The 25778-nt window shown below is 40.9% G+C and overlaps 1 protein-coding gene across 1 annotated transcript; it reads right to left on the bottom strand.

Moving 5' to 3' along the window:
• On the bottom strand, nucleotides 1-25721 carry kcnk2a (potassium channel, subfamily K, member 2a). The gene is made up of 9 exons (XM_040126900.1): nucleotides 25607-25721; nucleotides 9322-9428; nucleotides 9066-9178; nucleotides 7398-7488; nucleotides 6776-6893; nucleotides 5636-5796; nucleotides 2821-3007; nucleotides 2577-2716; nucleotides 1-339 (listed from the first exon to the last, which is right to left on the bottom strand). Exons 1-9 carry the CDS (start codon nucleotides 25719-25721, stop codon nucleotides 1-3), a joined length of 1371 nt encoding a protein of 456 aa, XP_039982834.1.
• Between the last annotated feature and the right edge of the window lie 57 nt (nucleotides 25722-25778).

Raw genomic sequence — 25778 nt, 5'->3', positions numbered from 1 at the left:
CTACTTGAGGTGTTCAATGATTGAGATATCTCCTCTCTCGGGATCCAAACCGTTTATGAACAGACCACTGTTTCTGGCCAGAGGTGTCGTCAAGCCCTGCAGCCCGGCCTCCTTCTCGTTCTTGTCCCGTTCATCGTTGAAATTGACGGACACGGTCCTCTTGGGCAGAGTGAGTTCAGGGGCAGGGCTAAATCCCAGCTCCGAGGATAGTTTGCGCTTAATTGATGCTGCACGCTGGAACTTATCGTAGATCTCAACACTGACACGTCGACGAGTTTCTTTGAACTCTGCGGAGACGTTAGCCGTCCACTCGGCAGCGTGAGCACGGATCTCTCCTACCTGCAGGAAGAGAGAGAGAGAGAGAAAGAGTGACGTAAGTAGACAGGAAACACATGGATGACAGGTTTGATTCTTGAAACTGTTCAGCAAAAAAAAAAAAAATGCTGTTTTAACTTTTTAGTTAAATGGCTAAAATACAAATTGATATGAAGAAGAGAGAATGCTGTGTAATGACATTTAGAAATAATCTTTAAAGGTCATTTTTGGTGGTTTTGTATGAGGAAGGCTAAAAACATAACATTATTAGCATTACTACCTTTCCAGGCACCTTCTGGGCAGCTATTGGTTTCCATTCACTTTACTACAATATGCGGATCAACATGCAAAGACTTAAAGCTTTGTTGAAGTTTTCCATCCATTACTCTGTTTGAAGTGAAATACTTTCATTGAAACTGTGAATGCTCTGAAAACTCTGCCTGTTGGTGCATTCAAGGGCACTCCAACATCAAAGACTTGCCAGTCACATTATCCCTTTTATGATAATCACGTTTGCCTATTTTTACTCTTTGTCCTTTGAGTATGATTTTTTTCCATAAGATGATAAATAGCAATAAAGTATAAATCTTTGGTATGGTCCTTTAATGATCTAGTATAAACATAACTCCTCCATTTAGAGATGATCAGTAGTTATTGCACACTTGTGTGAATAAAACAGAGCGAGAGTGGACAGAGAGAGAAGTGGAGAGTGACAATGTTATTGACCATCAAGTCAAATCGACTGCATTGAAGCAACGTATCGGCCAATCAATACGACTGCAACGGGCTAACCAACCATGGAAAATGTGACACACACACATACACAGATGAGCACATCTTTAAATAACAAAAATAGCAATAATACGTATATTTCTGGTGGAGCAGAGCATGTTGTTACAGCACAGACATTCGGTATATTGCAGAAAGCACACTGCAGCATTTTTTCTTCCTCGCAGAGGAGTGGAAATAGTTGAATATTAAAAATGAACCCAAGGAAATAGAGTTATATTCTCCAACAACAGAGTGGTCTGCCACACTGAGTCTAATTTAATTCTGTCTGCACATCTCAATTTAAATGAATTAAACACCTCACTATCTGTTCATCTTCAGTGAACCACAGAATCTGATATGATACACCACATAGATTTTTACTCATTTAGCGCTTTGCCTGTAGGGACAGGCCTGTATATAAGCCTCCCAGTCAGAATGTAAAAGAGGTCTTTCATTACGGAAATGTTCTTGCTTCTGACAGTCAAGTAATCCACCATAGTGCGAAAAAACTTTATGTCATATACTTTACTTTTTTCTACAAATATTGCAAATGCAGTATCATGACACTTAATGGCATGAAAAGCTATTTACTACCAATGAATACAGCCAGGTCCTCCAGTGTTGCTTCTGTTTCCATTAATATGACGAGCATGTTGACAGACAAAAAGGAAATGGCAGACTGAGGCGGAGCCCTGTGCCAAAATCTGTTTAACCAGGATATCTATTCGTCTTATTGGGACACCAACATCTGTTTTGTCCTTATATCTCATCAGAAGGTAATGGAGTAATATTATGTGGTATCACAGCAGGACTTCAGTATTAGAAACCTAGGTACTAGCTACAGTTGCAAACCACAATCATTCAACTAATTCTGTTTAATTACTGGGTACACCATGTCATGCCATTATGTTCTTGCCAGAGATACTTGTCTTGTCCCCTGAAAGTCTTATATGAGAAAATGTTTGTTAGTTAAGAACTGGCTAAAATGTTTGACCATTGTTGTAGAGGGAAGCCTCCAGGTTTTTTATCCTGTGAAAACTCCCACGGGTTCCTTTGTGGTAATAAGTGAATTTATTTGTGCAAACTGTTATATTTAGTGTTCAGACAGTTCTAGAAGAAATTTCTGATAAGGACATTATCAGACATTGTCCAAATAATCTCTCTCTCTCTGAATATGACCACAGTAATGGCCTAAGACTATGTGTTTGGATGGCAGACAGTCAGTTATATTAGAAAACAGTCTTATCATTGAAATGAAGTTAAGCAGAGGGCAAAAGTTGAGGCAGGGAAATGGCATTGTTAACGATTAGCCTGTATAACCTGTTTGTCATTGTACTGAAGGAAAGAGAGATATAGAGGGTGGACACATTCACATCAACAGATGAACAGATATGCAGCGAGAAAAATATTAAAAAGTGACAGAAAAGTTGTAAAACAAATGAGACAAAGCCATTGAAGGAAGGAACAGGTGTGAGCCAACAGTCTCGTACCTCTTCTTTTGTTCTCTTAGAGATGACTCTTAGCCAGTCTCCTATCATGCTGAGGATGGCAGCAAAGTAGGCCAGTCCCACCAGAATCCAGAACCATACAACTGGTTTATAGTAATCTAAGTACTCTATTTCTGACCCACCTAGACACAGAGAAAAAGAGATGTCGAGTTATTCAACACCTGACATGACAGATCTGTATGATGCAAAGAAATAGAGCTTTTTTTCAGGGTCAAAGTGTCTGTACCTGCTACAAAGTCCCCAAATCCAATGGTAGTAAGGGTGATGACCACAAAGTAAAGGGACTCCAGCGCAGACCAACCTTCGATGTATTTAAAGATGGCTGCTGGGAGTGCCACAAACAGCAGGCAGCCAAACAACACAAACAGCAGGGTAGAGATAACCCGGATCTTCGTCTGGGTGATGTCCCAGTGCTGCAGGGGAGGCAGAGACATAGAGCGGCCGAGAAAATGAGCAATATAACAGTGAAATTCAACGCTACGACAGGTTCACCTGATCTGTTTGGTCTGTTTGTGAACACTGAAAACGTACACAAGGCTTCTCATTCTTTTAGTGTTTAGGGTTAATCAAATTTCCTTGGATCTGAGGAACAAAAGCTGTGTTGTTAAATTATTTCCTCCTATGCTGGAACTGTCAGAGTGGCAGAGTGCAGGCACTAGAAAGAGATAATCCAGATCAAAAGTGGATATTTTTATATGGCGCCTTGTCCAGCAATGAGAAGTTACTGAAATGCTGTCCCAACTACAGAAAGATGCTGAACGTTGTGTGGAAGTGAACCAGAAGTTAACTACCCGAAAATATGGCCATCTGTCAAACTGGGGGAAAATGGGCTTATACTACTGATTTAATGCTTAACAAGGTTTTACTTTGGCACAGTGATGCTTTGACCTAAATGTTCACATCAGCACGCTCACATGCTCACGCTACAATGCAAACATCTTGATGTTTAACAGGTATAACTTACCATCTTAGTTTGGCATGTTAGCATGCTAAAGCTGGTGGGAATGTCATTAGTTTTGCAGGTATTTAGCCACGAAGTGACATTTTGGACCAAGTCAAATTTTGACCTGATGATGGCCCTAGATGAAAAGTCAGAGGGTCAACAAAATTATTCCAGTTCATCCTGCGGGGGACATAAATGTGTGAAACTAATTTCTTCGCAATCCATCAAACGGTTGTTGAGACATTTCACTCAAAACCAAATGTCATACTCATGGTGGCTCTGGAGGAAAAGTCATTAGGATTCATCCTCTGGGCACCAGTTGTTGAGATAAATCAGTCTGCACCAAAGTGGAGGACCGACTGACAATAAGAGATACAGCACATTGTTGAAGGGAAAAATGTTTTTGAAGTGACATGTTAAAACAGCCAGATGCTGTTAGTAGTAACAGCATTATTCTGTAAATTGGTCCTTCGGGTATAATAGAAGAGAAAAGACATTCACAGTATTCACTGAGGATAATGCTGCAGTCTCACACAATTTGCAGAGAGCAATAAGGCTTCCACACACACACACACACACACACACACACACACACACACACACACACACACACACACACACACACACACACACACACACACACACACACACACACACACACACACACACACACACACACACACACACACAAAATGAACTTTTGTCCCCTATCCTCAGTCTTAATCATCATATTTGTTACTGAATCCCTCGGGTGCCCTGAGAGCAGCAGAAGGAGCAAATCATTCTGAATTACACATTCTGGATTCAGATTTCTCTTTCATTTCATTTAGGACTAAAAAGCAAATTATTCACAACAGCAACTTAGACTTAAAAACCTGAACACAAGCTGTGTGAGCTTTGTTTCTCTTATTTGGTGTCTGCAGGCTTGTTACAACCCATTAATGCTGACGTTAATGATGATGACACTGAAAACGGTCTGTATAACAACAATTGCAAGGAGATCTGCCTCTCATTCAGACAGTTTGGGCGTTTTTAATGAGTGTGGATCCCAGAATGAGAGAATGTATTTACTCAGTTTGAGTTCTGGCGTCAGCTGCTTCAAGACCGACCTTACTGTGGCTCTAGCTGTTATGACATGGCTGTCTAAACCAGCTGAGTCTGCAGAGGTTCTCGTCCGTTACTGATTCAACGGCCATGAATACACAGGATTAATGACACAAAGGGTTAAAAACCAAGCTGACCTTGTTACTGAACACTGAAAATCATCAGGGTTTAATTCCCTCTGGGGTAACTCATGCTAAAGAAACAACGGTGCTGCAAGGTCCTTTTAATAAATCCTTCAAGCAAGGACAAGGACACATCTCTGAGGTGGGAAGTCTACATAACAAACCCAGAGAGACACAGTACCTGAACCGGCTCCGCCATCTTGACTATTCATGCTACTACAGGTTTATGGAAAACGTGCTCACTCAAGGATGATATACATACAATGAAATGATTGTCAATATGTTTAATTGTAGTCCAAAATCAAAATATTTGTGGATATATTAGACCAATGGGGCAACGTTGTATGTTAATGAACAGGAATTCTTTGTAGTAATATTGGATTTTTGCACCAGCATGAGGAGTTTTCAGATATTTAATGCATTTATCTATGAAAATTATGTATATCACAATATAACATAATGTCAAGTTCCATTTGATACAATATAAGATTAAATTCATTTCAACCACCCTTACCACGTTTTGGAGAAATCAAAGAATGGCACAGTAGTTAAATCAGATGTAGGTCTTATAAATATACGACTAAACTAAAAGAGCTGGTGTGGGTGAGGATATTGTCAAGAGTGCTTTGATATGAATTATTCAGGTTTGCCTATATAAAGTTGCTGCCTATAGTCCATACACTTCTGTGAACTTTCCTGTGTGTGTTTGAGAAACAACTGTATGTGCATGTCCACCTGTACCTGTATGTGTGTGTGTGTGTGTGTGCGTGTGTGTGTGTGTGTGTGTGTGTGTGTGTGTGTGTGTGTGTGTGTGTGTGTGTGTGTGTGTGTGTGTTGGGTTTACGTGACTGTGCACATTAGTCCAGACTCACCACAAACATTTTCTCCACTCTGGCAATGCCCTTGCCGAATATGGTGCCGAGCTGATCTCCTACACCAGCCAAAAGAAAGCCGAACAGAGGGATCCCTAGCAACGCATAGACGATACAGAATATTCTTCCACCTTCTGTGTGGGGAGAGATGTTCCCAAAACCTGCAGAGGACAGAAAGAAGGCGAGACAGGGAAATAGATTACCACTGATCCTATAGCATGAACATTAGGACAGTGGACATTTGGCCTGTTATGTTTCAGTGTTTCATTTCATTGTTTTTTTTTTTGCAACGATTGAGCCAGCATTATTTTCAAATATGCAGTTTTTCTCCCAAATGCCAACACTGGTTTTTTTTTTTTTTTAACACAATGGCAAGAGGGAATTACTACAACCAATAACATTTTTTGCAGAGCATAGTGCTTCAAAAAAGCCGAGAAAGTAATTTATGAATCAGATCATCAGATACAACAAGGACACAGGTAAGATGAGTGCTGTGTTAACATGATTGTTTTATTAAAGTCTCTAATATTTTTCAGATTACACATATTTTTGGTGAATTAGTTTATATTTAGTTTGCTAGGGTGTGATTTATTTATTTTTAAATTTCTGTTCAATCTGGCCCTTGAATTAAAGCTGATAAAGATGAAATAATCGTGTTGACACAAAGAGTGATACCTGAGTGATATTTGTTTGTTTGTTTTTTGCAATCATGGGCTTGTTATAAATTGTAGGTTTAAATATAAATCAACAAAACTCAATCTTTCTTCGAGCGTACGTTTTTCTTTGGCCGAGCCTCTTCCAGCATACTAAGAGTGAAGGAATATGGTGCACAAAGACATGACCATCCACTGTGCTGAAAGCGAGGTGAGTGTGATGAACACACACACATACATGCATGTATAGTGTAATGTATGGCCATGGGGATAATAATGTGCATAAGTCAGATTATATCAAGGAAGCAGATATAGAATCACTGACAAAAGAAACTCCCTCCATTTTCCACCTTAGTAAGACATGTTACATAACTGACCACAACAGCATGGTTCAAAAGAGTATGCACACAAATACATTGACCACACACTTGCAAAGACTATGATTTAAATTCATACTCTAATAAACAATGACACACCAGTGTCCTACCAATGGTTGTGATGACAGTCCCAGCAAAGAAAAAGGCAGAGTTCAGGTCCCACAGGCTGCTGTGGTTGGTCAGTGTCCCTGCAGGGTTTACTCCTGAACGGATAGCAGACACAACTTGCTGGAAGGAGAGAAAGAGAGAGAGAGACTTGTGTTCAAAACAGCTGTTATCAGAGAGATACCTTCCGTCTGGTTAAAAAACAGACGTTGTGTTACTTTCTTGCTGCCATAAATAATATTATCATGAAACATTTAAGGAGGTGCTTTTGAGACGTGTTTCTTGTAGCAGTGCAGGCAAGATTGTCTGTTTGTGTGCTTGCCGCTCTAATGAATTAAAGATGGAAATATATAAAACTTGAGATGACTGTGGGTGAGGATAGCTGTCAAAGGGAATCCAGTGCAGGTGAGTGTAAGAGTCCCAGGAGTAGCAAAAGTCTGACTGCAGCAACAGACTTCCTGTAAAGTGAAGCTGTGGGAACTGTCCATGGTGCTAAAACTACCGCAGCCTTGCAAGCTCAGTCGCAACTGTGTGTGTGGTAGGAGACACTGTAAGGAGATATGAGTGCACAATACATATCTTTATTTGTTAACTTTACTTCTTTGATTAAGATAAGGCCAGGCTTACCTTAACCAGCTCCTCCAGCTGGCTCTGGTTCACACAGGAGTGTCTGGACAGGAACTCCAGCTTCTGCGACAGGATGGCCAAGCGCTGGGCACTGGGAGAGAGAAAGGAGAGAAAAGTGAGGGAGGCTGAGAAACCTTTTTGATCACAAGTCAAATTAAATTCATATTTCACAAACAGAGTGTAAGGGTTTGTTAAGGAAGTTTAAGTATAGGAATAAAGTGCTTGCTTCTCCTCTGCTGAAGTTTGAGTTCTTCGTGGTGAGTTGCAGTCCAGACCATAAGTATTTGGACAGGAAGCAACAGGATGAATGCAGAGGTATACAGGAGCATTCTCTGAGCTCAGATTCAGTCAACTGCTTCAAACTCATTCGACGATGTTTTGTCATACAGCAGGACAACAAGCCTAAACTTACGGCCAAAGCAACCACAGAGCTTTTTCAGAGTGAAGACGTGGAATATCCTCGACTGGCCGAGTGAGTCACCTGATCTCAGTCCGACTGAGCAGCGTTCAACTTGGCGAAGACAACTCTCAAGGAGAGACCCCACAACAAGCAAGAGCTGAAGGAGGATGCAGTGACTCTCTGGCAGAGCATCACCAGGGAAGAAAACAAGCGTCTGCTGATTGACCACAAAATAATAAATATGTGGATTTTGTTTGGCTTCATGTTTCGCTGTCCAGTTATTTCTGAACCCCTAAAATTTGGGCACTATGTGTTAAAAGGGCTGTATCTCCCACACAGTTCTTTCTATATTGATGCAAACCTATTCAAATTAAAGCTGAGACCTTGGCACTTTAATGTGGTATCCATTATTTTAGTTCAAATTGAATGTGCTGAAGCTCAGAGCCTGAAGAACAGAAATGTGTAACTGTCCAAATACTTCTTCATTCCTGACTTTATAATCATCTCAGTTTATCTTTAATTAACTGAAAGAAGTTTAGTAACACCCTTTTGTATATTTTTTTCTATAACTGACACACTGGGTCTATAGCACCAGAGTTATTTAATAAGTATATCTGGATGTCATCTGCATAGCTGTGGTGTGAAATCTTATTGTCCTCCTGGAGTTTGGCCTTAAGCATATAAGGAGTGAATTTTTGGAGGCCCAATGATTGAACCCTAGGGGACTCCACATGTTATAGTCATCCACCCAGATTTATGTTCACCAGCTGCAACAACATAGCCACTGCCTTCTACATACAACTTGAGCCAACACATTTCTGTACCAGAGACCACTACAGTTTTTCAGTCTGTGTAGAAATTCTATGATCATCATTGTTGAAGACTGATATTTTTCCTCATAAAGTATTAGACAAACATGATTTACTAGCTTCATCGCAGGGGTCTCTATTTCAGATGTGGAAAATTGCCTTTAAAAATCAATTTGCATTGAAAAAGTTGATAACATAAATAAAGACAACATTCTCAATATTTTTACAATAAAAGAAAGTTTCAAAATAGGTCATTAATTATTCCGTATCAAAGCATCCACACGGCACTTTGTAGAAGGGGCTTAAAACCTGCAGTTTTCAGTGGCACTGAAAAAATGCCTGAGTGAGCAACTTACAGATCGTAGACAGAATGTCAATAACAGGAGTATGATGGGTAAATGGATGTATGAGTCAATGGTGGTGAGGCAGACAGACAGCAGAGATATTTAACCTGCCTACCTCTCGTGAGGCTGCTCCAGGGATCTGAAGACTGCTGCTCCCATCACCAGGTACAGAACCACCAACAGAAAGATGGCTGTCACCGTCTTCCATTTCATCACTGTGGCAACCACCTACAACACTTCAACTGATCAATCAACCCACATTCATACAGGGGGCGTCCTGAGATTACCTACAATAATGCCAAAAACTCATTTTACACAGCCTTTTTCCCCCAGAAAAAAATTATTACTTTTAAAGTCTTTTTTTCTCTCACCTCACTCTCCTCCCGGGGAGTCAGTGTGATTGGCTTTGTGGAGAAGGAGAGGCGGGGCTTGGTGTTGTGAGTAGCGGATTTAGGGTCCAATAAGTCTGGAGCTGCCACTGTCAGGGAAAATTATTTTTTTTAAAATTGCCATTGAATCTTTATTTTTCTCACACTTCCTTCCCCTTCATCTTTCTGCTAGCTTGTTCCAGTCAACACATTTAGCTGTTCATTTTAGAAATCTTTATAAATAAATCATCGACAAGTCCTTTAAATGGCCTTTAAATCCTAACATCTTGATGAAAGCATGAATCAAGCACAAGTGTTAAGTCCTCGGGAGGTATTCTTCCTTTCGCTCATGCTGCAATACTTGGGTGTGTAATTTTTGTGTATCTGCTTTTATAAGATACAGCAAGTAGCTGAGAATAAAGGGTATGCTGAAAGCAAGAATAAAGAAAAAAAGAGGACATGAGGGTGGTGTGCATCTTAAATGTTAGGGGATGGAGGGACGGAGAAGGAAAAAGAAGGTGCTGATGTCTTTGTAGTTTGTGAATCAACAGCTTTTATGTATTTAATTCTTTTAAGTAGATGAATGAGTGTGTTGCAAATGATGTTTAACCGTAAAACTTTTGCATGCCAGATCGGGTGCCTAGCTTATGGCACGTTTTACAATTGTCAGTCAGTTTTGGATCTGTTGATCACTTCACATGTGCAGTCAAAAAAAACCCCAAAAAAAACGAGAGCAATTACAATGGAGACAACAGCGGTGTGATAATTACCTTCAGTTTGTGCACACACAACGTATGATTTTCTGTTTTTAGAGATCTATTAACATGAGGGTTGTCTTTACTCTTTTTAAAAAAAAAAAACTATTTCATTTGTTTTATTTATTGAAATTTAGTAGGAAGAGGAGAGAGAAAGTGATATGTATTAAGACTTGACAATATACTGAGATGTGAGGTATACTGATAATTCTGCAATAGAATTATATTTTAATTATCCTGTCTTCGGTATTTTTTAATTCACTAATCCCAAAATCACAAATAATAATAGACTGTATTTGACAAGCAGACATACTGATGGATTGACAGTTTTACTACAAAGACAGACATCACATTAATGTGATCTCAAACATAAAAGCCACATACTGTCAGACACCATTCAAGTACTTTGGAAATTAGGAAAAATGTTAGGATATAATGTTTTCTTCTAAACTGTGTGTTTATGTGTGAGTGTGTGCATGAGAAGACCTAACAGAGGGCAATATGGGTCAATGGAGGGCAAAAGAGAAAAGAGAAGCGACGAGGAGGAGAGGACATGGGAGAGTCTGGAGGTGGAGTCTGTTCAGGATCTCTCAGACAGGAAAGAAGAGAATTTTTAATTAAAGAAGGAAAATTAATGAAAGTTATGCATCGTTCAGGCCGAGGATACATCATTTCCCAGTGTTTCACTGTAAAACCCTAAAACTGCTACCATGTTATATTCAGTCACACAGAGTCGCCTCAATGGTGCAAAAACATTCCTCTCTAACTGCTCTGCGTCTCCAGGCTGTCACTCCTTAATGCAACGTCCACAACGATCAAACTTCCTATAAAGATTCGTCGACCTAAATAGGTAAAATATTATTCTGCAAATGATGGGAACTGACTTTAGGTGGATTTAGCACTCAAAGGACGATGGGGCCGAGCTTCGGAAATATTTTCCAAAAAAAAAAAAAAAAAAAGAATCAGAATAAAAGAGTAACTGAGACGAGGTCGCACATCTGGGGAGAAACACTATTGTAAAGACAAGCAAACAAACATCGCAGTCGGTGCAACTGTGCAGGAAGCAGAGCGGCTAAAGTCAAAGATAATCACACGCACACATCACATGGTGGACAAGCAGAACGAGTCTTGCATGGGTATGACACCACGTTATTTTTTACTGATACCCGTGTTGTTAATATGCTTGACGTGTCGATGTGTTGGCATAGATTAGATGGCAAGTAAAAACATTTCTTTTCTTTTTTTTTTTCAATAACGCAGCTGGTTTGAAGTGGGAGCATGGGGGGTTTAAAAACTTATTCCACGAGCTGCAGTAAGTTTCACGACTCTACCCTGTCCCCCTACAAATTACGATGACATATTGCTAATTCTGTACTTACTCCTTGTTGTTGCCTATCCGATGCCCTCCGCTCTCCTCTTCTCCTCATCCGACGCTCTCACTGCGCTTAGGGGAATCTTTCCTCCTCTGCGTGTCTCCTCCCTGCGAGGCTGAAGCGGGGGGAAGAACAGGCGCTCCGTTTTCCTTTAGCTCCTCTCCTCTACTTTTACCGCTGATCGGACACTGATGCTGCGCTTAGGTACTTTTATTGTCTCCACATATCACGACAAAGAAATGTTTTTTTTTTTTTTTCCTGGTCTCTCCCTCTTTTCTCCCTTTCTTTCCTCCTCTTTCAGCTCTCTGGCCTCCGCTCCGCTCCGTTTGCGCTCTGGCGTTTTGAGCGCACCGGTGCAGCGGTGGGATATCACCGAGAGGAAGGAGGAGGATGAGGAGGAGAGGGGTGGGGATACGGGAGGGAAGGGGTGGATGTGCAGGACGCAGGGAGGTGGCTCCCAGACCGGAGAGCCAAGGGAGGTCTTTCACAGAGTTTGAGGCGTCCCCATATGAATCTGCAGTAATCTGACTGCATGTTTATTCACTAGAGGTAGACCTAAACCGTTTGCTCATAGCTCTACCTCTCTCCCATTTTATCGGCCAGATGCACCTGCAACAAAATCACGTCAGACGAGGCCACTATCTGAGACAAACCCATCCATCAAGTGTTACAGTGTCATTTCAAATACGCCTAAGGTATTTCTTGGTGTCGACGAGCTGGACGTCAGACAGGTATGAGGAGGGAGAAAGTGGAATTAGTGAAGAGGAAGAGACATAAAGGCAGAGAGGGAAAGAAAGAATAGGGGGAAATAAGAGTGCATACGTTGTTTTTTTTTTTTTTTTTTTAAAAAAGCAGTGAGGCACACTGAGTGGAAGAATGAGGGAAACAGAGGTGAAGAAGAGCAGGTAGTGATGGAGTTTTCTGTGTATCTTACAGGGACCCAGGTGGTTCTGCTGTCGTATCAGTCTTAGAGGGCTATGTTAAATGGTGCTAAAGCAGTGGTTCCGGGTTGCTCGGGCTTGTGTTACAGTAATGATTACGATGTGTCTACTTGCGAGCCCTTGTCACGCGTTGCGTAAATGTTGAACAGTTCCATCACCGAGCGAGTTTCCTTTCAAAACTTCTCAGATTGTTTCATTTGAATAAAGAATTCCTGAGGAAGCCAGGAGAGGTAAAACAGTCCGACTTTTTTTTTTTTTTACAAGAAAAGAACATTTTAGAGAAAAATCATTAAAACAAGATTTAAATTTGAGCAGCAGAACTTTGCTTTCTCTTCTTTCGTCTCCCATTAGTCATTTTACAACCCCTTAGATTTCTCCTGTGACCCCTTGGAGGTTTCAGCCACTGTCCTAAAGCACAAAGCCACTGGCAGGAAGATTTTCTGATATGGATGGCTGGATACAGGCTCACTTTTCTCTGCTATTGCTTGATTGATTGATTTAAAAAAAAAAAAAAAAAACAAGCCTTAAACTAGGATGACTTCATTATTTTCTCCATGATCTGCACACTTCCAGTAACTTTTCCTCATTATGTTTTGTATGGACTTAGGGGACAGTATTGGTACACTGTCATCCTGGTTAGGACCTCAGATATGCAGTTTTTCGATGTGTAGCTGGGAATAGAGATATTGTCTCGCTGTGCTTTCCACTGGAAAACAAAATAAGCCATAGATGGTCCAGTGTGTTTGTACTGCAGCACGGGACTTGTGCAATGGAAATGTTCTCTTAATGTTTAACCAGTACAGGTACTGCAAACTCACTGAGTGAACACAACGCTGGTTTATTATCATCTTATTAAATACTATCTTATTTGCACAAGGTTATTGACCCATATTCCCATTGTCCCAATTTCAATCCAGGCTTCTTGTTACCTCTGCCAAGCAGGTTATGTTTTCATCTCTGTCTGTTTGTTTGTTTTGGATTGTTTATTTGTCAGCAAGATTACGCAAAAAGTACTGAACTGATTTGTCCCAAACTCGGTGGAGGGATGGGGCATGGGCCAGGGAAGAACCCATTACATTTAAGTGTGGCTCCGGTTAACGGAGCAGATCCAGGATTTTTTGATCCCTTCCCTTAACCTTGCGAGATAAGGCATTTTCCGCCTTGGTGGAGGGATGTGGTGTACTGAGTTTCATGCGTTAAAATCCCTTTCAGACACTTGCATGCTTGTTTCTACTGAACAAAAACACCCACAGAGGAGATGAGCAGGAAGGTGAGAGGTCAATGAAGCAGGTTGAATGACAGGTGTCTGAGCCCACTGGGGTGATCAAATATACAGAAATGGGCTATTCCTTTTACAGAAACTTAAATGGAGAATATAAATAGAAGCTTCCTGCCCCACAGTAAGTTTCAACACCAACGGATTTTTGATAATCTGCTGGGAAACAGTCTCCAGTTTGGGCTGTACCCTCTGATTGAAACTCAAGTTGGCAACTTCTCGAGGTAAAGATTGTGGAGTGCTGTGTGTTGTGGCTGAAAAAAAATCAACCAAACGAATCACAGTTTGCTTTTCACAGACTAATTAAGGCCCTGGAGGTATAGATAGAGGCAGAATTGAAATTGGGGTATACATGGCTGAGTGTTCATCAAAGAAGGAAGTGTTTTGGTAAATACTTACATTGGCTTGTAACATTTACTTGTTCCTTGGTAAGTAGTTTTGTGGGTTTTTCTGTGTTGTCTTAGCCTTATTGTAAAGCGTAACCTGTGTTCTGGCTCGCAATTTAAAGCTTTTTTTATGTACAGTATAACTGCCTGCTTAAAGATTTTATTGAATAAGAAATAAAGAATTTATATAGCATCTTTACCTTTATTTGAGAGTGTGACAGTGTAGAGAGACATGAAACACTGGGAGAGACGGGCTGATGACTTGTAACAAATATACTTACATTGTAACTTGCAACTTAACCCCCTTGACTACCAGTATACTATATAATTTGTTTTTTATGTACATCGTTTTCAGCTGCTCTCGCGGGGTCACCTTTCAAATTACCATATGTACTGAAAAAGAAAATGGTGTTTTTTGAGCTGACAAATAATAATGAACAGGCTGTAGTATCATCCATCTCTCATGCTCCATTGCTTTTCCTTCCCTCCCACTCTCCATTTCTCTCCCTCCTCCCTCTTTCTGTCTTTTGGCCCCTGATGAGAAAGTAATACTAGCTTAAATGTTCGTGTTTCCACCTCATGCATCCAACATCTGAACATTAATTACACGCCTGTTTGTACAGCTAAAGATAGATACTGTGTGTTGCGCCCTGTGTCTGACTGAGCGTGTGGGTGATGTGTATATGTGTGTCTTCGTATGTTGCATGCTTACTAACAGGCATATTTAATTTGTGTGTGTGTGTGTGTGTGTGTGTGTGTGTGTGTGTGTCAGTGTAGTCTAAACTGAATAATGCCTGAACATTTGAAGATATATTTTAGTAGGTATCATATAAAACTAGGTTTTCTACTCTAATGAGCACATCAGTTCTAAGATCCTGTAACTTTTCTGTACTGTATGACACTTACCAGCACCTGTCAGTCACTGTCCTGACTATGCTGCAAAGGTGTTCGGTACATGTTACCAAGTCCTCAAAGTCGAACTGACTATACTGAATCGAAATTATCACTGACTGAATCAGTGGAGGTGGAGCTCCTCACTGGTGACTGAGAGCCCTGCAGTCATCTCAGTTAATTCCTTCTTAAAAGCATATTACAAGACCGCGAAAGCCACAGGAACGATCAAAAATCTGATAACTCTGTCATAAATAATAGGCTGCTGAGCTATTAACCTTATGTACACTTCTTGTATAGGATAGTTTAATACCGAACTACATTTAAACTGTGATGCGTTCACTTGCCTACATATATACACAAGTGCATTTGAAGTGTTTTTGCGGCCTAAAATTATTAATATGTCTTGTGCAGCTGAGCCCATCTTGCTACAGTTTTGAGCTCGTTAGCTACACAAAAGACAACAGAAATCTATACTTAACATTCCTGCTGACCATTGTTGAATGCATGTTTTACAGTGTAATCCCTCACAATGAACATTATGTAAGCGGACCTCAAGTTCAGACAGTAGACAGGGGGTGAACGTGCACGGATGCCCACTCAAGGAGCACATCTTACCCACATCGCACTGTACTCTTTAGTATCTCCTATGCGCAATGCATTACAGTAAATCAAGTTATGTCAAGTGTAAACAAACGCACATAATGTTCCGGGACTTTATTTATTAAATTAACAGTATAACCACCTATTAAGGGTAAATAAAGGGTACATGTCAAATTACTGTTAAATGCATTGCCAGTGGTTGTTTTCTTGTAACTTTAGATCACATGTCCTGAAACACTAATCTCTCATGTAAACTCTTTGTCTGAACCAGCACATTGTCCTACACTTCTAGTCTTCAAATTGTTCAGTTGAAAATAGTTCATCAGTTTTTGCCAATTCAAATTAATCCAGTATGAACGTATTTTTATATTTTCTAGTTGTCAGTTAATTTATGAGTCTACTCCAGGACCTCCAAGGGTGGTCCTGGTTGCGAAAAAAAAATACAGATGATTTACACTGGATAGAAATTTTATTTCATTTGTGGTTTACGTGCCTGTTTGTCTGTATATCTTTGAGTTGTGGTTTGTGCAGCGGCAGCTAATTTAGAAATTGATTGCTTAATAATAGCAGTCAGTCTGGTGTGTGATAATCAATGATGCTGATACTTAGTAACAGTCAATTTACACGGCAGTGACCAAATATAGTAGTCTCATTTCAGTTTATTTTCCCATCATTTGTTATGACTGTTATGCAGTCTGTCTGAAGGGTAAAAATAATTCAAATGCAAATATTCTCCTGCCATGGAATGAAATCTTGTCTCCCTAAAAACTCATCTAACAATCTGTACTCCGCTGATTTGAAAACAAGAAGCCGTTGAAACAGCATTATTTTATTAAATGTTGTTAGTTTTACAATTCTGGGGATCATGAAACCTGGGGTATCGTGGAGACCTGTAATTATGATAAGAACAGTGGTGACTTTTTAATAGCGTGCAGCTGTATTTATTTCATTTATCAACTACTGTTGTCTCTGAAACACACAGTATCTATCTTTACCCAGTCTAAAATAAAACACTCTTATCGGAAAAGGTGACTTATACCTTCCAGTCATGAAATGGAATCTGATTTGTAGTTCATAATATTTTTAACAGACTGCGAAGCTATTTTTTTCAGCAGTTTAAGTTCGGAGAGAGCTTTGTCAAGGAGCTCCTTTTTTGCGCTCATAACACACTGATGAGGGAAACTGGAGAGATGCAGAGGAAAGAGCAAAGTCAAATTTTTAAGCAAAAAGAAAAAGGAAAGCTCTACAGAGGCCTGCCTTGAGAAGATATAAATACAGGAAGCAAAGAGGACAACCTTAACTTCACTCTTATGTGGAAAACAAGTGTGATCCCTCCTGAACTTTTCAGGCATTACCATGACAACCAGACCGTTTTAATTACCACAGTCGGTTCTGGTGTAGATTTTTCCACTATTACTAAATCCCCTGTTAGTGCATCTGTACGTGACTTTGTATGTAAGTGTGTTTTTATGTCAGGGTGATTACATTAGTGTCTGTGTGTGTGTGTGTGTGTGTGTGTGTGTGTGTGTGTGTGTGTGTGTGTGTGTGTGTGTGTGTGTGTGTGTGTGTGTGTGTGTGTGAGTGTGTGTGTATTTGCATGAAAATGTGTGCAAGCCCTATACAGTACGTGTATATAGTTTGTGTACTGTATATACACGTGTATGTGTAGGTGTATTTAAGCAGCACAGTTGCTCTCTCAGGTAATTGGTCCTGACAGTGTGGTGCCCCCTCAGATGCCTGTGGAGAAACGACCCTGGGTGCTCAGGACATCATGTCCTGGCTGGACACAAGCCTGCAATTAGACGCCCATGAAGTGGAACTGCCCTGCGTGTGTGTGTGTGTGTGTGTGTGTGTGTGTGTGTGTGTGTGTGTGTGTGTGTGTGTGCGTGTGTGTGCGTGTGTGTGCGTGTGTGTGCGTGTATTTACATATACAGTATGTGTTGTCAGTGTTCAAGCGAACCCCCCCCCCCCCCCCGGGTGTGTGTGTGTTTGTGAAGCCACTGTAACACAATTAGTGCCTCCTCTGGTTTTCCAGATGTAATGACCCGAATCCCAGAGGAATTAGCTTGTGGAATGTGACAGCAACTACTTCAAACAAACTCTTAGTATGGAACTGTGTGTGTTCGCGTGTATGTGTGTGTGTGTGTGTGTGTGTGTGTGTGTGTGTGTGTGTGTGTATACGTTGCAGGTGCAACTCATGGGACCCATACACTTCATCCATCTCTATAATCCCAATCTGACTCCACAGTATCTAAACTGTTTTCTGTATTAAATGCTTTCTAATTGTCACACAGGTTCCTAGCAACAGTTATAAGCTATTGCTGTTCGAAATGACCTGGCAAGGAGCAGATAGTGCCCTCCAGTGAAGTTGTGTTTACCACGCTAACTGATGACTGATGTGGTATGACTTTGTAGCATACATTTTCTAATAGCTCAGAGTTCACAAGTTGAGATTTTTTTTTTGAAGTTTGGAGCGGTAATGAGACTTTTTTTCTACATCCATCCAACATCCATGTTTGTTTTCAAGCAACTAGCAACAGTGTTCTCCCTCGAACAGCAGCCATGACATGACCGCAGCGTTACCATGTTGAGAATGCAACCTCACCAATTCCATTAAGGCAGAAAGTGTCTGCGGCACTAAAGTTAGCAGTGCTCCAATACTTCACAACGCTTTCTAATGTTAAGTAGGTTAGTACTGATTGATTAACATGGGCTAGCAACAGGCTACAGCTCCAAGAATTGAAAACAAACTCACTTACAGGCCTAAAATAGTTCCAGACTGGTTTAACAAAACTTTTGTTGTGGCCTCAGATGTGTCCATGAAGTAACAGTGCCTGTTGGCGTTGTTGTGGGAGTGAATATCAGCGTTAGGAGGACATGTCAGCGTGAGCAGCAATGACCGTTAATCACTGTAAGCGTCTGTTGATATTATATTGGGGTATGGGTTTAAAAATAGCTCACGTAGTTTTGACTGTTGGGGCCATGAAATAATGAAACCTAATCCTTGTTACATAACTGAATGGAGAAAGGGCTTCTGTATGGGACCTGTGTGTGTGTGTGTGTGTGTGTGTGTGTGTGTTTGTGTGTGTGTACATGTGTATGTGTCCGCCAGTGTACGTGCTTGTGTGAGTATGCATGCGAATGCACTTGGGCTATGCTAAAGACAAACAGAGCCATGAAATTGCGTGACATGGTGCTGGGAATGGGAACAGCGGACAGAAAATACCCTTTGTAGTAAACATCAGGGAATTTAGTCATGTTTTAAGAGGGGAAAAAAACTAGTAGTAGTATGCGGGTAAATAAAATATCTGTAACATGCAGTATCTCCAAATCAAATAACTGTCCATCATGTTAGAGAACATGTGTGAGGCAGCTGGATTAGGAGGTGAGCTTCCAACATTTGTGTCTGTCAAATTTAGATTTTTAAACAAGATCTGAGACATCACCAGCCTGACTGAGGAAATCAAAAGTGATCGGGCATCTTTGTAGTAACTGATCTGTCACATATAGAAGGAACACGTGATCGCACTTTTGAATTTCTAAGATCAAAAGGCCACGAATGTTAGTTCGGAGACGCAAATATGACACAACTTGGAGAGATGTTGCATCTTGGAAGAGTGCTTGGCTTTTATTTTTTTCAGAGGTTGGAGGTTCGAAACATTTTGGGTCTTTGTTTGCTCTGACGTTTACCAGTGCAGACTGATCGGATGGGAGAGCTGCACAGTAACTGAGGGTCAAAACTTTGAAAAGCACAAATGCAACATAGTTCAGTGTCTTGCTCACCTGCACTTCCACAGGACACTGGAAGTTGCTTTTGGGATGGAATCTGAAATTTTATTGTCACAGGACGGTACTGTACCTGTGACATTGCTGACCAAAACTATTAACATGCCTTCCAGTATATACTTTTACCTTCTGGCCAATAATTTATAAAACACTTCTCTTCATTTTTTCTTTCTAACTTATCTCAGTCTCTCTTCATCAACTCCCACTCCCTGGTCACAACTGTCCCTTTGGTCCACAGTCTTCCCTCCCCACCTCTCTTTTGATATTCTGTTCTCTCCTCTCTCTGTCATCACCTCCTCTTTTTTCTTTCTCACAGTCTTCCTCCAGATGAGTTTTTAATTAGTACTTTTGTACATAATAAAACATGCGTCACTGAGAAATGGAAAAAGCGTAATCTAAGCAAATAGATTTAAATTAACATGAAGCAAGTGTTGAGAGAGATGAATACAAAGGAGGGCAGCTACGTGTTATAGTAAAAAAGAAGAGGGGTCGGGAGAAGGAGATGTCAGCAGGGAAGAGAGGTGAGTGAGGGAATATGAGAACAGGAGTATGGGAGAGGGGAAGAGAGAGACGTCCCTGACAGGTACAATGATCAAAGAAGACGCCACCACTGAAAAAAAATGTGTTAAAAATAAGAACAGTGTGGTTAAGTAGAAGCCAAAATATTCACCTTCATGCGTTTTGAACAACAGAGGAGGTCAGATACAAATGCAGGTTCATTAGGAGGAGAGAGAGAACAGGAGGAAGCACAGTATCTATGTGTAACACACTTGTGGTTCACCCACACAGGTTCGCTTATTTTGCCTGATTACATCTGTGCTCATTGCACAGACTGTGCTTGACATTGTGTCACTCGACATTTGTTCAGCCATGACAGTGTGACAGTGAGTCAACATGAACAACGCCAGGATGCTGGAACTAAAGCAGCTATAACAGCTATATTAATATAATCAGAATATCCTTCAATATTGCACACTATTGTGTTGTAGATTTTGTGTTATTTGTAAATGGGTAAAATAAGAATTTTTTGCCTTCAGTCTGCACTCAATAACTCATAATGACAAAGTGAGAACATGTTTTAAAAAATGTTTTTATTTATCAGACATCAAAAACTGAAATCTCCCTTCGCTGTGGGGCACCTGTGGAAAACTGAATTGACTGGACATAGTTTAGAGAGTGACACACCTGTGTATAAAAGTTCCACAATTCACACTGCATGTCAGGACAAAAACCAAGCCATGAAGTCAGAGGAATTCTCTACAGACCTCCAGAATGAAATTGTGGTGACGCATTGATCAGGGCAAGGGTATAAAACCATTTCTAGAGCTGTGAGTGTTCCCAGGAGCACAGTGGCCTCAATAGTTCTGGGAGTGAATACTTTCTGAAGTCAATCTGGGTCCAGCCAACTGTAACCTGAGCAGGGGTCTTTAAAGGAAATAGTAAATGTAAAGGGCTAGAGAAACACAATGAAGGCAGGTGCTCCCATAAAAGTTTACTGTATGATACAACTAAGCAGTTAACATTGTATAATGTTCTGTGACCTGTACAAAAAATGCTGCGCATTTACTGTCAATGAGATACATGCTGGGGTTTCAGTGAGCTCTGAAATGATGTCTGTTGAAGCTCTGCTACACTTCAACGTGTCTCACCAGGCTCCACAGTAAATTGCACCCAAGGGGGACCAGGCATCTCTGTGGAGTTAGAGTAAGTCCTTGTCAGGATTCTGCAGTGATGCAGTGGCCCTGTGCCCCTCACAAAGTGTGCAATAAGTGTCCCCTGCTCGCATTAACTGACTGAAATTGCAAAGAAAATAAGCCAGTTGAGAAATTCTCGTGTGTCAGATACTGACATGGATATGGCCAGATAAAAGTGCAGACCCTTGCCTTTGACAGCAAACCAGCCTCTGTGACTGGAGGCCGCATCCTCCCACAACACTCTCATCCTATTTACGCTACAGTATTTACTCTGGTGTCTCTGTTCAACCAAAGAACACACACACACTTAGTCAGAGCAGCAGGAGACTTGTTTTACCCTAACAGCACATTCTGTGTGGGGTGATCTGTAAGAACAACATCGCTGCCTCCATCTCCATCCCTTTATCTGTTTGCCAGCTGTGTGTGAGACTGAGAAGTGTTTTCTTAATGAACGCACATACTAGGCAGAAACTCATGTTAACAATTACAGACTAATCTCCCTTCCTGTAAGCGAGTATCTGTACGATGCTTATGCAACAACTGTCTGTGAAATAATAAGAAACTATAGTGCTAAGCCACTCAGTGAGTAACGCATTGGGATGTTTGAGTATATTTGTGCGCTTAGGCCCCTGACCAATTTTTGTGGGGTTATAAAGGTGTGACTGGTCTCTTCCACTCATAGGCCTGAGCTTCAGAATTTCCAGTGGAAAGTCAAGAACCTCTCTTCTTGACCTTAATAAATGTGTGTGTGCAGGTGCATGTGGTTGAGTGTGTTTTTTGTTTGTGTCTTTATTGTTTCTTTCCATCTTCAGCAGCTGCAGCTCCACTCATCCTGAAAGACTTTATTAGTTTCTTATGTGTCTAAAATGCATACGAACACGCTTCAGCGGATTAATGTTTCATTTCCATGCAGGTGTGAGTTTGTCAGTTTTACAATCATGGGAAGTAACTTTTAACAGCATTATTCATATATCTATCAAGAAATAGTGTATCAGAAAGTCTGACTTGGAAAATACAGTATCATGGGAAACTCTTGTGGTTGCAACTTGGAGAGTATTTTTTAGCATTTTGTGCCGCCTTAAAACAGACGCTGTAGATTCAGTATTCAAAGAAATGGTCAAATAAAACCAAAGTAACTAAATAAAGCAATTCAAATGACAAACTTACCAGAACACTGTTATCAGGTTGACTGAGGTGTGCTCGTAAAAACTGATCGGAGTCATTACTGCTGAGGAGTCACAGGTTGACCACCAAGGTTGTTTATTGGAGCATTATGGTCTTACACTTTCCCACTTTTACGCTAACGTGAGGTAACATGAGAGCAGGTTGGTACTGTCCTTCAACCACACAGTTCAAGCCTCAAAAAGATGGATTTCTCCTTTGGGATCAATGACTATCCCAAGATGATGAGATCAGGAAAGGACTCAGTGACACCGGCATGCTTTTTGAACTGACCCCCTGTCATGCTTAGACTCATCTAGACTGACCAGTGTGGAGTTGAAAAAGAATGTTTGTTTGTGGGTGTGAAGCTATGTGGCAAAAATGGTAGTCCAATCATCTGGTTGAGTAAATCTACAATTCAAATACATGAATACAAACACACACACACACACACACACACACACACACACACACACACACACACACACACACACACACACATACATTGCATTGTACTGTGAATAAGTCCATTCCTATTTAAACTATTCCTTCCTCTATTCTGCCTCAATCTGAAATTCACCTTTCATCTTTTTCCCGGTGCACCTCCCTCGTTCTTTTTCTTCTTTTTTTACCTCATGAAGTTTCACTTCATTCCCTCTCAATACTTTTCACCCATGTACTGCATTGAGGCTGCCAACTTTAGTCCTGCTTTGGTAGTCTGTGTGTGTGTGTGTATGTGTGTATGTGTGCGTGTGTGTGTGTGTATGTGTGTGCGTGTGTGTGTTGGCACCACAATGGAGTTTTTCTATTTTTAGAAATTTGATTGTAAGGTCTGGCATTACTTCAGAGGATGAGGGAGATCGGGACACGAGGGAGGAAGGCAGATGGGAAACACATAAAAAGAGACAACTGAGGGGAGTGAGGTGATGTGGGAACTAACACTGCCTCCGAACAAAGACTCCTAGCCCACTGAAATGAATTGCATCTTAAAAGCTGAGACTGTAGGTCATAGAGTAGTTCTATTACTATTTCCATCGATTTTATACTTTATACCATTCCTTAAATAGCACAAGGTTCCACTATTATTTTTATAAATAACTTACTGTATGTAATTCGACTATGTATAAAGCTACTATACACTTGGATAGAAAAGTTCCTCAGTTTTCCCTTAAGACGGAGTCCAGAGAACCAAGACTGTAATCTGCGTAGAAGAGACCGTCTTTGCAGTGGCTTCATTGATGATGCAAAGCACTGAGAGTATGTGAGTGTTTATTTGAGGTTTTACTTTGAATTGTATGCAGCTCTGACCCAGAACATGTGACCACAAAGATATTTAATAATACATCCAATCATCCAACATACCATGCTTACGTATGGTATTTGGTACAAAGAATGTTCCATCCAAGATGCCTTCAAAATGCTAAAAACCTCATGGATTCAATAACTGGCTCAGTAACTAAGATATTTGTTTACTGGTGGTTAGTCAATCCAGCTCCTAGTGGCTGTTTAGAGGTGGGGCAATGTCTGTGGATGACACACTGAACTCTGATGCCTCTCGTGTGTGAAGCTGTGTCAGTCTTAGGCTGAGAAAGCCCGAGGCAAAATATAATGCGGGCATTTTTCTGATTAAAATCGCCAGATGAAACTCCGTGATAATATTTTCATGAGATACAAATCTGCATATTTACTGTAACATGCAGTGCGGTTCGAAAAAGTTGAGTACAGAACACGAACATGTTTCTGACAAAAGCCATCGCTCAGATAAAAAGTGGTCAGAAATGTGGATCATTCCCTCCTCGTGGTTTTTGATAAGAACCCACACTGTCTGCTGTTCTGATGTTTGGAGGCCAGCGGTAAGGGTGTGTCCAAGAAACATTTTCCCTTTGGGACCAATGTGTCATGTCAAATGAACATTCATCGAAAACAGATCACACACCGTGAGAGCCACTAGAAAATCAGCATAATAATTCATTTGCACAGCTATGACATCTTAACTTACCTTTACCTGGTGTGTGTGTGTGCGCGTGTGTGTGTGTGCGTGTGTGTGTGTGCGTGTGTGTGTGTGTGTGTGTGTGTGTGTGTGTGTGAGAGTGTGTGTGTGTGTGTGTGCATGTGTGTCTGATGTTTGAATCTCAGTGGTCAACACGATATCACTTTTAAACATTTACTGACATTTATTTTATCTGATCCAAAATGTTTCACAAATGCATCATCATGCAAGAATCATATTGAAAGTTATACTGAAAGTAGATACATTATAATGTGTCACTTGTCACATTAATGTACCTGACCGCACTTTGAATAATAGTCGGAGACATTTATAATTATTTGATCTTGACTTTGCTTTGAATTATATAGTCGGATAATAAAAGGCTACAAATGCATGCTGGAACAGTAAGAAGAAACTAAATAAAAGCCTCTGAACTGCAATTTGAGTCTTGCCAAACCCCATACTGATATGACACTTATAACGACATTTCTGCAGATACGGTATAATTATACCATTATTAGCCTAATCTTCTTATTCATACTGTTCTGCAGATGCGACTATGACGCCTTATGAGGAGCAATTCAAATAAAGAGGTACTGGGACATCTTGTGGTCAAATACCTGCACTACAGTGCATACTTGTGACTTTTACTCCCTCTTGGCTTTGTGTGTATCTGTGTGTGTATTTACTGTGGTAAACACACTTAAGGCAATCTGTAAAAGGAGGATGTAAAAACTTTATTTTGCAACACAAGTTTTCCAATTTAGCACAATTATCTGCAGAACTGTATCTGATATCTCACTTGATGTGACCCATGGCCCTCTTAATGCTATTTTGGTAAATTTATCACACGTAGTTCATAGCAGCAATATTAGTTTTACTGGTTGTGAGTCCTAAGAATATTTTGTTCACTTCCAACGAATACATAAATTAGATTCAAGTATAAATTCTGGTGTGAGCACTGCCATGTTATAAATACAGATTACTGTGTGGATTTTCACATGCTGTATGTGTTGCTCTTTAAATCGCTATCACTGCTGGAAATGTTGTCTTTTTAAAATAACCCGAATGGAAACATACTGTAGAGGACGGCTACATGCACACTTTCTGTGCCCCCTCGCGTTTAAATTCAAGTGCAGCTCAAGCGTATTTGTCATTCCAGCTAATAAAAAGACAGCTGGATGGAAGCCGTTTCTCAAAAGACCTGGGCTGAGGCAGCCTGGGTGGTTGTGGGGTTCAGCTGCCTGGCGGTCTGGGAGAGGAGGCTCCTCGTGTTGGCTGAAATCACCACCAAGAGGTACAACACTCTACGGAGATACCGTTAGAAATACTGCGGCGGCGGCCCCCGTCTCTCCCACCCGCATGCCCGCGGTACAGCTGCTACGAATTATCGAGGATCTTAGACTCAGACTGAGCTCTAGCGGAGTCTGACTCTCGGTGTGGACGTGGCGCGGCGGAAAACCCGGAGAGAGGAGCACGAGGAGACGCCTCCTGCGCAAACGCACTGACACGACGGCGGCTCCCGTCTTCCACGTGGACCCCGTCATTGACCAAAACACGCTCCGGTCTCCGTGGCAGCCCGGTTGAGGTTGGGGATGGGTGGG

This window comes from Xiphias gladius, chromosome 1 (assembly GCF_016859285.1).
Source record: "Xiphias gladius isolate SHS-SW01 ecotype Sanya breed wild chromosome 1, ASM1685928v1, whole genome shotgun sequence".
In the NCBI taxonomy this organism is placed as follows: Eukaryota; Metazoa; Chordata; class Actinopteri; order Istiophoriformes; family Xiphiidae; genus Xiphias; species Xiphias gladius.
Note: the sequence above shows the minus strand (reverse complement) of the source record. Positions and strands in the feature narration are given on the sequence as shown.

Excerpts from the sequence above, each read along its gene's own strand:
- kcnk2a (XM_040126900.1), bottom strand. The coding sequence starts at position 25,721 with ATGACGGGGTCCACGTGGAAGACGGGAGCCGCCGTCGTGTCAGTGCGT. Across the intron at positions 9,179-9,321 it reads CTCCCCGGGAGGAGAGTGAG|GTGGTTGCCACAGTGATGAA; the intron begins GTGAGAGAAAAA and ends GAAGTGTTGTAG. Across the intron at positions 7,489-9,065 it reads CTGGAGCAGCCTCACGAGAG|TGCCCAGCGCTTGGCCATCC; the intron begins GTAGGCAGGTTA and ends TCTCTCTCCCAG.